Genomic DNA, 11,921 nt, shown 5'->3' with positions numbered 1-11,921 from the left:
CACGAGTCTTGCATGTCTGTCATGTCGGACGAACGAAACGACCTTTTGCAGAGGGAGGGTGCACGTGTTGGATCAGCAGCAGGGCGTTCATTATGTTTTTTTATGATGGCAACACCATGCATTTGTGTCACTCAGCCACGTCATTTTTGCTTGAATGAGAAGTATACGCGGCGTATCTTGCTTGATAAATTGATCCACAAAATAGAACAACATGAATATATTCCGTTTGCTTGGTGACTTATCTCACCTTTTAGCTATTATAATATTATTGCTCAAAATCTGGAAGACCAGATCATGTGCAGGTAATGATTTTTTGGCTATATGTTCGATCAGCAACCGGCATGTTCTATGTAGCGTATTATTTTAACAGGTGTTTCGTTGGTGGTAATTTGGCTGTTTTCTTTTCCAGGCATATCGGGAAAGTCACAGATACTCTTCGCCATAGTGTACACTACGCGGTACCTGGACTTGTTGACGACTTTCATCTCAACTTATAACACTGTTATGAAGTTCGTGTTCATCGTCGCATCGTATGCTACTGTGTATCTGATGTATGTGAAATTCAAGGCGACCTACGATCACAACCACGACACGTTCAGGATTGAGTTTCTGTTGATACCAAGTCTAGTCCTTGCACTGCTGATCAACCATGAATTTACTGTAATGGAGGTTAGTGTCACGTAAATCTTATTTTTTTTAAGAACTGACGTGGTTCACTCGAATTAGAATATGATGTACTTGCGGTTGTTGTTTTATCTGGAGTTTTTAATTACTATTACTAAAAATAGTAAAATTTACAGTCATGTTATTCTATACCTATACTAGTGATATTTTTTTGTTAGCATAGTACAATATAAAAAGTATATTCAAATTATAATTTAAAGATTGCTCTAGTTATGAAAAGTTATATGTTTTTATAATGGTATAATGATTTGTAGTATAAAATAATACGCCATCAGATTTTAATAATTTTCTTTCAGATGTTCCATTTAGTAAATCAGTATAGGAATTGTTTACATGATTTTGTTACTCCCTGAAATATCATGTGATTGTATTGCCGTCATGTATAATTATTATGACAAACAAAATATAGTTTCTGTCTATTTTCATTACATACAACTTGAATATAACAACAGCAGGACAAAAATACAGTACCTAACCTATGCAGCTTAGCAACAAAATATATAATATTATCAATAAAATTTAATGTCCTGACAGCTGTAAATCTAAATAAATAACAGTTTTGATGTAGTTATAAATCAAAAGTAACAAATAGTTAATGATTAACTAGTAGTCTAGTTTTGGAAGAAAACTGCAAAAATCAACAAAAAAAATCTTTTATTATCAATGAAGTGCAGGGTTCCATATTTTTTTTTTATTAAAAAGCCAGAGATATTTTTAAATTCTTATTGTATGTCCACACGCAATCAGTTGATGATGGTCTTATTTTCATCAGTGAAGTAACAATAAACATTGTTTTTCATTATTTCAGGTTCTATGGACTTTCTCGATCTATCTTGAGTCCGTAGCCATCTTGCCGCAGTTGTTCCTGGTATCTAAGACAGGCGAGGCTGAAAGCATTACATCTCACTACCTCTTTGCTCTTGGCTCCTACAGAGCACTGTACCTTTTGAACTGGGTAAGTAATAAGAAAATAAAACAAATGTTAACGGTTTATAGTTTCATATTATTTTTATTTTCTCCTATTAAAATACTGCCCAAAAAAATATTCAAAAAGATACTGCTATACATATGTATATGGAAAAACCGAATGTCCTTTAAAATTCAAAACCCATTGTTTAAATATTGCATTTAGAAATCTCGAAAATTACATCTCATAAATTCTTATCTAATTGTCAGTAACATACTTCATGAATGTGTGTATAAACAAAACTACAAATCTAAGAAAAAGTGTATTTACGTTTACAAAGCTAGTCAGTGTGAAAATTAAATCCGCGTTGTGCAGTCTAGATTGAATAATTTATTATCTGTGCTCTATAAACTCTGTTAATTGGGCTAATCTAAAGTTCAATGACCTTACAGTGTGATACATTGAGCCTTGACCACTTACACTTTTGATAAAAGTTGCTTTGTACTACCTTATAACTCTATTTACATGTTTATCTTCACGCTAATTTCCTTTCCGGGTGGGCAGGGAAAAAAACCTGCCGACAATCACTTACTTTCGTTTGTTTCAACACTGTCAATGATTTGATTTGATGTTTTTATAATAATCTTTTTGAAATCTAAGCTCACTTGCTAATAAACTGTCTAATCCTAACTACTGTCTAGTACTAGCACATTATTGGACAGTTAGTAAGTGCTGAAACAAATATTATTACTATTTGTACCCTTAGCATAGCATGAATCACATTTAAAATTCGAAATAAACAAAATAATTTATGAAGTCGTATAGCATATCGCGACGCGATAAATGAGCCAATATTATTGCATAGGCGATGGATAAACAAATTATCTTTTAGCTCAATTATCGCGTCGCGCGCGGTATGCTGTTGCCATATTACTGGCAGCTGACACCAGCCCTGCTTATGATTAGCGCGCGATGCGATAAATAAGCCAATTTCATTGGCAAGGCGATGAATATATCAATTATATCAGCTCTATTATCGCGTAGCGCGAGATATGCGGGCAACATGTTACGGCTACAGAATTGGTGACCGCTCCACACGATAGTAGTTGATGTTGTTATTTATGTGTGAACAATAAACTAATAAAATGTATAATTTTGTGTTCAGGTGTACCGTTACGTGGTGGAGGAGCATTACGAGCTGATAGCTATCGTCGCTGGCGTAGTGCAGACCGTGCTCTACTGCGATTTCTTCTATCTTTACATCACGAAAGGTGAACATTTTTTTTAATTAATGCCTAGCCTGTAATGTCCCATTCCGAAATTCTTCCTCCGTTTCTTCAACGATTCTTTTAAAGAGATTCTTTGACAAGACCTTTTAGCAGTCCTTTTTCAAAGTCAAGAAAACACATAAGGTCACGAGTATATCCCAATTGGGGTATTCAGAGGTACATCCATCACAAGATGAACTAAGTACCCACACCCATCTTTCTGTTAGACTAACGTGATAGTGGTGAGCCATATCGCCGTCTGTAATGGTCGAGCCAACTGTGTCAGTGAAAACGTGTTCATAGTTTAATTATCCGAGTTATGACTTGTTTGTTAGTCGTGACTGCAACGGCGACAATGCGTATTCTTACTCTTATGTAAATACAGATCGGCTTTTGTAACAGTACGACGTGGGATAACAGTTTATTTTGGTAACCACGTGCCTTTGGCTTAAAGGTCGCCTACCTGACTATGTAGACTAGCGTAAGACCTTCACGTCACTATCTCTTTAGTCTCATACTACAGTAAAATCAGAGAGAGGCTCATAGTAAACGGACGCTAACTCAGTATGGAAAATTAAACCTAACTATCGTCATAGTTAGGTTTAATTAAGGATACTTTAGCTGTTGCTCTCTTTGCCAAAACTACCTACTATAATGGCGCCGAATCTGGCAGACAAAACTGTCAATCTTCAAAATATTGCCATCCTTTATTTAAGCCGGATGTAGACAGAGGTAGAGCTTTTAAAATTAGCCTAAATCGGCAGCATTTAGACTAGCATAATTTAAAAAAAGTACTAGGTTAATTGTAATATATTTGTTTCAGTTCTCAAAGGAAAGAAGTTGCAGTTGCCGGCTTAAGCTCACGTGAACACAGGTTTGCGTAAATACAATATGACTAAAATGTCCCTGATGATATTTTATAAGCCAATAATATTACCTAAGATCTAGTTGTACAACATGTACAGTGTGAAAACGTGAATTACAGAAGGCAACTTTGTGTGATGAACTTAATTATGTATATTTTAATTAAAACTAAAAAGGTACTGACCATATTTACTGTGCAATGTTTATTTTTAATAGCCAATAATGAACTGTTGATTTGAAATGAGTTGTACGTGATGTATCTTGACAAGCTAGATGCTAGATATTGTAACACCCGTATTTTAAGACGTTCACACGACTCGCCCGAGCTTCAGCTGAGCGAGAATTTTGGTATTTTAAATTGGCATTAACGTCATTGACTTGAGGACTTTACTCGCTGGAGTTGAGCTTATCATACTGCCAACGTAATGATACGAAAAATAATGACGTCATTACGCTAGAGTAAACTCGAGTTAAGGTTGAGGCGCCAAGAGTACCGATTTTCAGCTGAGTTGGAGGGAGGCCTTCAGGTCGCCTCAAGGACCGAGTCGAGGAAGGTTGGAGTTATCTTAAAATACGGGTGTAAATCCTGGATTTATGTTATCTAATAAATAAGCACGTACCATTAAACTTATCTGTTTAAAAATTAGATAAAAAAAAACTAACATATTATTTCAAGAAACTTTTAAATATGTAGTATTATTGTCCATGCATTTTGTGTGTACTTGGTTCGAAGCACGCGAGCCGTCAATGTATGGGACGCCTGCATAACATCCTTCCATACATTGTCACACAAGTATATTCCTTTAAATAATAAGGTTTTTTTCACGACTTTTTATTTTGTAGCATTTTAGCCAATGAAGGCGCATTGCAACGAAGATTGTAATGAGTAATTTAACTATTAGGATCATAATAATAAAATATGAATTTTATTGCATAGTCGAGTATCTAAATCACGCGTATTCGTACGTACAATAGAGTTGTACGTACACTTGTGTGGTTATCTAAAAGTTTAGTAAAAGTTTGTAATCCAAAACTAAATATGTTAGATCAAACATTGCGTTTTTTACATTAGCCACTAAGAACTTCTTGTCTTGCAATAAGAATTCGTGAATAAAATTTTGAAAGTGAAATCATGTGTATCTTTTTAAGGTAAAAAAATAAATATAAACAATATTTATCTACTTTATTTATGGCAAAATCTTTAAACTTAACACAATTACTATATCACTATAACATCACTAGTTTTCAAATATTAAAGCAGCATATGCATCGAAGTCTGCAACATGCACTTGTTCCTGAAAAAAAAAAACGCAACTTAATAATAATATCGTCACCAGCAATCGTAAGACGGGAACCGACCACGTAACGCTCGCGACGCGATATTTGTTGGTAGATATTGGCCCCGATTCCTGCAGACACCGCCTAATTTTATTTTAAGTTATATCCGTCATTTTCATATCCGTCGAAAAGGAAAGGGACGGATGATTCACAGCTCTTAATTTTAGGAAGAATGAGTAAATAATGCCCCGGCGAATACCCGGGCGAATCAAAAGGTACGTCGCTGGTATGCAATCCGTTTGACGTGCTGTCTACTTAACTGCGTCGGGTTATTGACGGATGTAAAATTTTTAGACGGTTGGTTTAGATTTGTGCTTAAAATTGACGTGTGTTCCATAAATTTTATGCTTGTCGATTACCCGTCCCTTTCCTTTTCGGCGGATAAGATAATGACAGATATAACTTAAAATAAAATTAGATGGTATTTACAGGAATTAGCACCATTATATCGCTATGCGCACGATATGCTTGCGTACCTGAGTGCGTGAGTGCGTGCGCAATACCCTACAGGGGCTGAAGACAAGTTTTAGCCACAATTTGGTCCCACCAACCTTAAATATTGATAACTTGTGACTCTGCCCACCTCGACAGGGATACGGGTAATTATTACGTACAGATTGTATGTTTGCGAGGAAACAATAATCACTAGCAAATGCCGTATCGTCTGGTTAACTCAGTTAATCAATTTATTATGTTATCGCATGCACTGCACTGATAAGCCTGAATGAGTAGTATTATACTTATTATTTGTATACTGCAGTTCATATGTATACTGGTATAATAATATGACCCATACAAATAACGATCACTGTACAGTAATAGCCACAGTACAGTAATAGCCAAAGTACAGTAATAGCCGTAGCATTGTAGTAGCCGTAGTACAGTAATATACATAGTACAGCAATAGCCAGAGTACAGTAATAGCCACAGTACATTAATAGCCACATTACAGTAATAGCCACATTACAGTAATAGCCACATTACAGTAATAGCCACATTACAGTAATAGCCACAGTACAGTAATAGCCACAGTACAGTAATAGCCACAGTACAGTAATAGCCACATTGCAGTAATAGCCACAGTACAGTCAGTAATAGCCGTAGTACAGTAATAGCCAAAGTACAGTAATAGCCGTAGTATAGTAGTATCCGTAGTACAGTAATGCACATGTATAGCACAGTAATAGCCAGAGTTCAGTATTATAAGATCAATTTTTCTTTGAATTATCATAAGTCATGAATGATGAAGGATTTTCAATGTGTAGCGAAATGATGGCTCGGCCCATTCGATGCATTACGTGCTACACCGCCTGATCCCGAGTTCTTATATAAAAACAGGGACTTGAGCATGATTTCGAGGGCAGTCTCAGCTGAGATAAATTTATTAATACCACCGTAGACACCGATCCGATCCGATTCAGATCGCTTTACCGTGTCGCATCTTATAAACACTTACTTTTAACATGGTACTGCTGTTTAAAAGGTGGAAAATCCCATTGTTTAGAGTATCTTCACTGAGAACCGCGGTGTACGCCACACCCATTTGTAGATTTTCCTTTAACTGCAACAAAAATATTGTTATCATTTGAGCTCGTGGTCCAGTTTGAGCGTTAGGCCCACGATCCGGAGGCCCCGGGTTCGAATCCCGGTGGGGAAATATCACAAAAATTACTTTGTGTTCCCTAGTTTGGTTAGGACATTACAGACTGATCACCTGATTGTCCGAAAGCACCTTAAGCCGTTAGTCCCGGTTACTACTTACTGATGTAAGTAGTCAGGTGCATGTCAGGGGCCTTTGGCGGTTCAATAGTAACCCTGACACCAGGATACATACATACATACATAAACTCACGCCCGTAATCCCTAATGGGGTGGGCAGAGCCACAAGTAATCAAAGACAACTTGCAGCCACTGTTGATACGAATTCCAAAGATGGATATGATGAACCTTATGGTGATAAGGGATCAGCCTATCGCCCATAACATTAGTCCATCATGTTAGAGGACACAATCCCTCTGTCGGTTTTTACGACATGCCCGGGAAGAGAAGCAGCTGAACGTGTTCTATGTTTTTTATATGCTCCCAGAACAGCATAGAAGCAACCAGGATAGAAGAAGATTTGAGCTCCATGTACAGACTTCAATGCAAATTTAGCAGACTGGCAAGCCCGTATAGAATAGCTGACGTGTACATATGTATATTTACGTATAAAATACCATTACGTAGTAGGCTGGGAAAGCTGGCCGAAGCTCGGGTTGTCGTCAGACTACTTGTTGGTCAGGCTGTCAGCTAACAACCTGTTAATTTTTACTAAACACGAAATGACTATGAAATGTGTATGAAAAAGCAACCTGTGACGTCATAGAAATATGTGACAAAACGTCGCACTTATTGTTACATTTTTCTTTATTAAAATTCATAAGTTAAATATAAAAAAATAATAAGTTTTTAGTCACCTTTAGATCTGTCTTTATTTAGTAATCTGAATTTAATAATTTATTATTGACCTAGGAAACTCAAACTACACAATTAGACGACAACCTGCATTAATACGTAAATATACATAGTCATGAGCAATATAATGTACCCACTTTAGGACTCTGTCGCACTAACATATTTGACATTTATTGAGACTTATAGTTCAATTTGTCAAAAAAGTTAATGTGACATGGTATCAAAGTGTATACATATTAATGCTCGTGACCGTACATACATAATATGTCAGCTATTCTATACGCGCCAGGAAACTCTATTTATTGCGACGCTCTTTACCTGATTATCTGCTGTGAGAGTAAAATCTGGAATCCATGTTGATATTTTGTTTTTGGCTAGCCGACCATGAAGCAGACTCGCTAATTCTTTTAGAGTATCCTTATTTTTTGATGCTGTAAAAAATAAGTGGTGATTAGTTTAATATAGACGATAGTTATCAATTTAATGAGGAATGGTAAGTTCAAAATTAGTTGCAGTGGGTATTCTGGCCTGGCTCCAAAGGAGGAAATTGTGAGTGGAACTGTGGAACGCAATTTATTCTATCCTCCCCTTAAAACCTTCCTCCTAACCCCTCCCCCCTCCTCCTTCTATCCTTTACTTTAAATTATATAGTTAACATTATGAATAGAATAAAGAATAATATTTAGACTACGTAATAGAATGGTGACTCTTCGCCCCGCACCAATTCAAATCGAACATCGAATTTGCCGACCTCATCTCTGGATTTTATTTTAGTCTTATGGCCGTAAGTCGCTATGGAGTAAGGGGGAAAGTGCCCGGACAGTGTTTCGCTCACACTTACGCGGCACATAGTAAGAAAGAGATTTTAGTATGGGGTCTCTAGGGTTTTCTATAGTGTAAAAAAATACCCAGAGAAAGCAGAGTCAATTTGCAAATAAAGAATATTGAATTTAAAAGTTTCTTTTTTCTCTTTTGTATTCTGCTTCTTGGCGATCTGTTGTTCAACAAAAAATACCCAGACAAAGCCGAGTCAATTTAAAAGTATAGCAAACAAAATATATATGCAGTCTATGAACCTTCATCTAACGCGAAAGAAATTTTAAAAGGAGCCATTTTTCTGTGGAGTCTCAGGTATCCTTCTTTGGTACTATTTGATTGTCCGTCTAAAAACAATGTCAGTAAGGCTTTCTCTGCACTTATCGCGCAAGACAGATGCGTAGTGTTTTCTGCAATCTGAAAAAAAAAAAAATGTTTTCAACAAAGTCAGTACATGATGCACAAGTACAAGTAGGTAGGCATGCATACTTAACATTATAAATGTGAACATGGAGAAGGCCTATACCCAACAGTGGGATGATGTGGGCTTATTGATGATGATAATAATCTTACGGAGTGGTTTGGCTTCATATTTAGTGTTTCAACAGTTTCAGGGCCCCAGGGAAACTTGGCGACTATGTTGACTTCAGACGTGTTACTGCCGTTTCTTATGTCTCCTATGCTAAAGAGACTAGGTGTCGTTGTTATCTGCAAAATAATAATTAACGGACGATTTTGTGAATAAGACAGCCGTGGTAGTCCGGTTGGAAGAAAACTTGACTCTCATTGTGAGCTTAAGTTCGGATCCAGTCTTAAGTATACCAATGTTTTTCAAATTCATATTTGGATCATACTCCATATGCTCTGTATGCTCCATACCCCCTACGGTTGATTGAGGGGAGGCCTGTGCCCAGCAGTGGGACGTATATAGGCTGTTTATGTTACGTATTTGGATCATAAATGATTATCATGTTTACGCATAATGGGCCATCTTAGAGTCTAAATGCGGAAAAGAGAGCCCACTAACTAACTAAGATTATCATGTTCTCAGTGTTGTAAGAAAACCTCATGAGACTGCACATCTGAGAGTATTCTATGTGTATTCAGAGGTATGTGAGTTACCCTGTATTTGAGCTGGTTAGTTACTGTAATAACCTGTGATATCACTAGGCTGGTCACATTGTCATTGAGGAATGTTATGTATCAACTTGATTTTTTTTTTTATTACTGTTTCCACCATAAGGTGGCCTCATTGCTGTTGAGCAATAAATAGCCACCTATTGTACTTCAAATCGAGTGAAATATACTTTATTGTACAGAACTTAATTTTAACAATCATACATGAATACAGTACAATTGGGCAGTCATAAACTCTAGAGCAAGGTTTTGTACTTCTATTTGTAATTTTTCTCATGTGTTTGTGCAAGTGTTTTGTATTGTATTGTTTATTTATAAAAGTACAAGTGTAACCCAATACGCTGTATAAATTATAGTAGTAGACATCACAGTATACTAACAGAACTCCACCAAAATTTTCTATATCTCTGCCACTGGATGAAATACTGCATACTGTCCTGTTCTGGCACTATCAGGTTAAATTGCAACATATACTTTTCTTTCGGCACTTCTTCCAAGTTGTATTTAAAAACCTCATCCTCAGTACTTTCCAGTTGACTGTCACTTATGAACCCAAATGGTATATTTCTTTCTTTATTCTGTGTGAATTTGTTGTTTAAAAATACAGGAAAATGTTTGTGAGTTTTTGATAATATTGACACTAGCCAGTTAGTATGAATATTCTTCATTAATATTATACTAGGCTTTTCTAGTTTGTAAATAATATTTTGTTTATTTGATTCTACAATTTGGAAGAATCTTTTTAAATTAAGTATCTTTGTTACTTCAGTTCTCATTTTGTTTTATTTTCTGGCTTTTTGCTTTATCTTCAACTTCCACTTCGTGTAATGGTATATTTCCTGGTGGTGCCACAAAGTAGTCATCTTCGACTACAAAGGCATTCTTTAAAATTTCTTTTTGGCAGTTTCCTTGTGTTACTTCATCTGGCCGCAGACTTAAATTTCTGAAAAAGTAAAAAAAAATGGTTGCTATTTAAAAAAAATAACTGTTGATTTTAGAGAAAAAAAGGAAAAAAAAAGAATAGGTAAGAAGTTTTTTTTATCTAATTTTTATGCTAACCTCATTGTTTACAGCATTTAATGATATTCAAACCATCACTTTACATAACAAAAGAAAGATCCATACTACAGCACTACAGGTTAGAACTAGGGTTCTATGTTTTATAATGAAATAATTTAAAATTAACAAGAAAGTCAGTTTTGTGTTATTTATAATACTTTTTAATAAACTAAAACAATTTTTAACTTACTCATCTTCTAAAACTGAGTAGAGAGGTTCTACACCGTCAGTGTTTATATGCAGAACTTTATTAGCAAATTTTATGGAGTCTTCCAGGACTTTGACTCCTTCAGCACTATCAAACTTCACTAAGGACAATCTCTCCAAGAGTGCCAATGTATTCTTATCCACATTAACCTTGCTTTCTTCCTGTTTTTCTAAAGTAACTACAGGAGTAGAAGGAACTTTTGAGCTATAACCTCTCAACAAAACTTGAAATGCTCGGATTCTGCTGTAATTGGAAATAACAATTCTTAAGCTCATAATTATGGAAATTGTAATAATATCGTTAATTATATAGTGAACTAATCAACACAATTTTTATATTAAAATTGACATTGACGAACAATTCAATACAAAAAAAAACAATTGAAAAACAATAATTCCAAAGTAGTAGTATTTATTCCAGTGTTGCCAACTTTATTTTCACCAGCCCACCAAATGCGGCCGTGCAAACCACCAGAATTTCACTAGATAAAATACATACATACATAAACTCACGCCTATTTCCCACCGGGGTAAGCAGAGACTATAGAATCACTAGACAACCCAAAGCCGAATCAGTGCAATCAGATCGTGGGATGTTTTTTCCCCCTCTTTAGCGCCGCGTCGTAGGTAAAGACGTGCTAGAGACAGGGTAAATTATTCTTAATCATATACCGCATAATTTGCACTTAGCAACTGGACCACCAGTGCTTTCGACTATTTGCAACCAATCCCTTAAAACTGGGTCACGTAACCAACAATCACGAAACTTTTGGGTGTACTGTGGCTTAGGCATCTTGATCTTACTCAATATGAAACTTATTGTATGTATTACTAATAATAAATAAACTTTATATTGGTTCTTTCGCTCTAGTAACTCATAAACCATTTTCGGTTGTATTAGTGGTTAAATTCGTCACTTACCGCTAAGTGGAAGGACTCTAATCCACTAAAAAATCCACTAGCCACTAAAACTAATATTTTTTTCGCCGAACCACATGTCTAAACCACCAGATCTAGTGGAAAATCCACTAAGTTGGCAACACTGATTTATTCTAACTTTTATTTTAATTAGCCGATTGGCTGGCACTGGAAATTGTGGTTCATCTACACATTCTGTCTTGTTCACTGCCACACTGCCAAGAACCAAAGACATTTGTGTCAGCCGGTTTGTTTGTCGGTTGGGTGGC

General features: G+C 35.9%; 3 protein-coding genes across 3 annotated transcripts; 1 reads left to right on the top strand and 2 right to left on the bottom strand.

Annotated features, from left to right (window-relative positions):
• Positions 1 to 124: 124 nt before the first annotated feature.
• Positions 125 to 4,853, top strand: LOC126368978 (ER lumen protein-retaining receptor). The gene is made up of 5 exons (XM_050013254.1): positions 125 to 302; positions 410 to 669; positions 1,493 to 1,639; positions 2,757 to 2,862; positions 3,683 to 4,853. Exons 1-5 carry the CDS (start codon positions 212 to 214, stop codon positions 3,715 to 3,717), a joined length of 639 nt encoding a protein of 212 aa, XP_049869211.1. The 5' UTR covers positions 125 to 211; the 3' UTR covers positions 3,718 to 4,853.
• Positions 4,854 to 4,889: 36 nt separating this feature from the next.
• LOC126368960 (DNA polymerase subunit gamma-2, mitochondrial) lies at positions 4,890 to 10,244 on the bottom strand. The gene is made up of 6 exons (XM_050013225.1): positions 9,849 to 10,244; positions 8,905 to 9,039; positions 8,592 to 8,748; positions 7,834 to 7,946; positions 6,518 to 6,622; positions 4,890 to 5,018 (listed from the first exon to the last, which is right to left on the bottom strand). Exons 1-6 carry the CDS (start codon positions 10,242 to 10,244, stop codon positions 4,962 to 4,964), a joined length of 963 nt encoding a protein of 320 aa, XP_049869182.1. The 3' UTR covers positions 4,890 to 4,961.
• Positions 10,234 to 11,116, bottom strand: LOC126368997 (glutamyl-tRNA(Gln) amidotransferase subunit C, mitochondrial). Its single transcript, XM_050013276.1, has 2 exons — positions 10,718 to 11,116; positions 10,234 to 10,411 (listed from the first exon to the last, which is right to left on the bottom strand). Exons 1-2 carry the CDS (start codon positions 11,008 to 11,010, stop codon positions 10,234 to 10,236), a joined length of 471 nt encoding a protein of 156 aa, XP_049869233.1. The 5' UTR covers positions 11,011 to 11,116.
• Positions 11,117 to 11,921: the final 805 nt, after the last annotated feature.

This window comes from Pectinophora gossypiella, chromosome 8 (assembly GCF_024362695.1).
Source record: "Pectinophora gossypiella chromosome 8, ilPecGoss1.1, whole genome shotgun sequence".
Taxonomy (NCBI): domain Eukaryota; kingdom Metazoa; phylum Arthropoda; class Insecta; order Lepidoptera; family Gelechiidae; genus Pectinophora; species Pectinophora gossypiella.
The sequence above is the reverse complement of the archived record's forward strand: the minus strand, read 5'-3'. Positions and strand labels throughout refer to the sequence as shown.

What these genes read in the sequence shown, in the direction of transcription:
- LOC126368978 (XM_050013254.1), top strand. Translation starts at nt 212, where the DNA reads ATGAATATATTCCGTTTGCTTGGTGACTTATCTCACCTTTTAGCTATT. An exon ending in GAAGACCAGATCATGTGCAG is followed by an intron (nt 303 to 409) that starts GTAATGATTTTT and finishes TTTCTTTTCCAG; the next exon opens with GCATATCGGGAAAGTCACAG. An exon ending in CTATCTTTACATCACGAAAG is followed by an intron (nt 2,863 to 3,682) that starts GTGAACATTTTT and finishes TATTTGTTTCAG; the next exon opens with TTCTCAAAGGAAAGAAGTTG.
- LOC126368997 (XM_050013276.1), bottom strand. Translation starts at nt 11,010, where the DNA reads ATGAGCTTAAGAATTGTTATTTCCAATTACAGCAGAATCCGAGCATTT. An exon ending in TACTCAGTTTTAGAAGATGA is followed by an intron (nt 10,412 to 10,717) that starts GTAAGTTAAAAA and finishes TTACTTTTTCAG; the next exon opens with AAATTTAAGTCTGCGGCCAG.
- LOC126368960 (XM_050013225.1), bottom strand. Translation starts at nt 10,244, where the DNA reads ATGAGAACTGAAGTAACAAAGATACTTAATTTAAAAAGATTCTTCCAA. An exon ending in GAAAATTTTGGTGGAGTTCT is followed by an intron (nt 9,040 to 9,848) that starts GTTAGTATACTG and finishes ATTATTTTGCAG; the next exon opens with ATAACAACGACACCTAGTCT. An exon ending in CTCTCACAGCAGATAATCAG is followed by an intron (nt 6,623 to 7,833) that starts GTAAAGAGCGTC and finishes TTTTTGTTGCAG; the next exon opens with TTAAAGGAAAATCTACAAAT.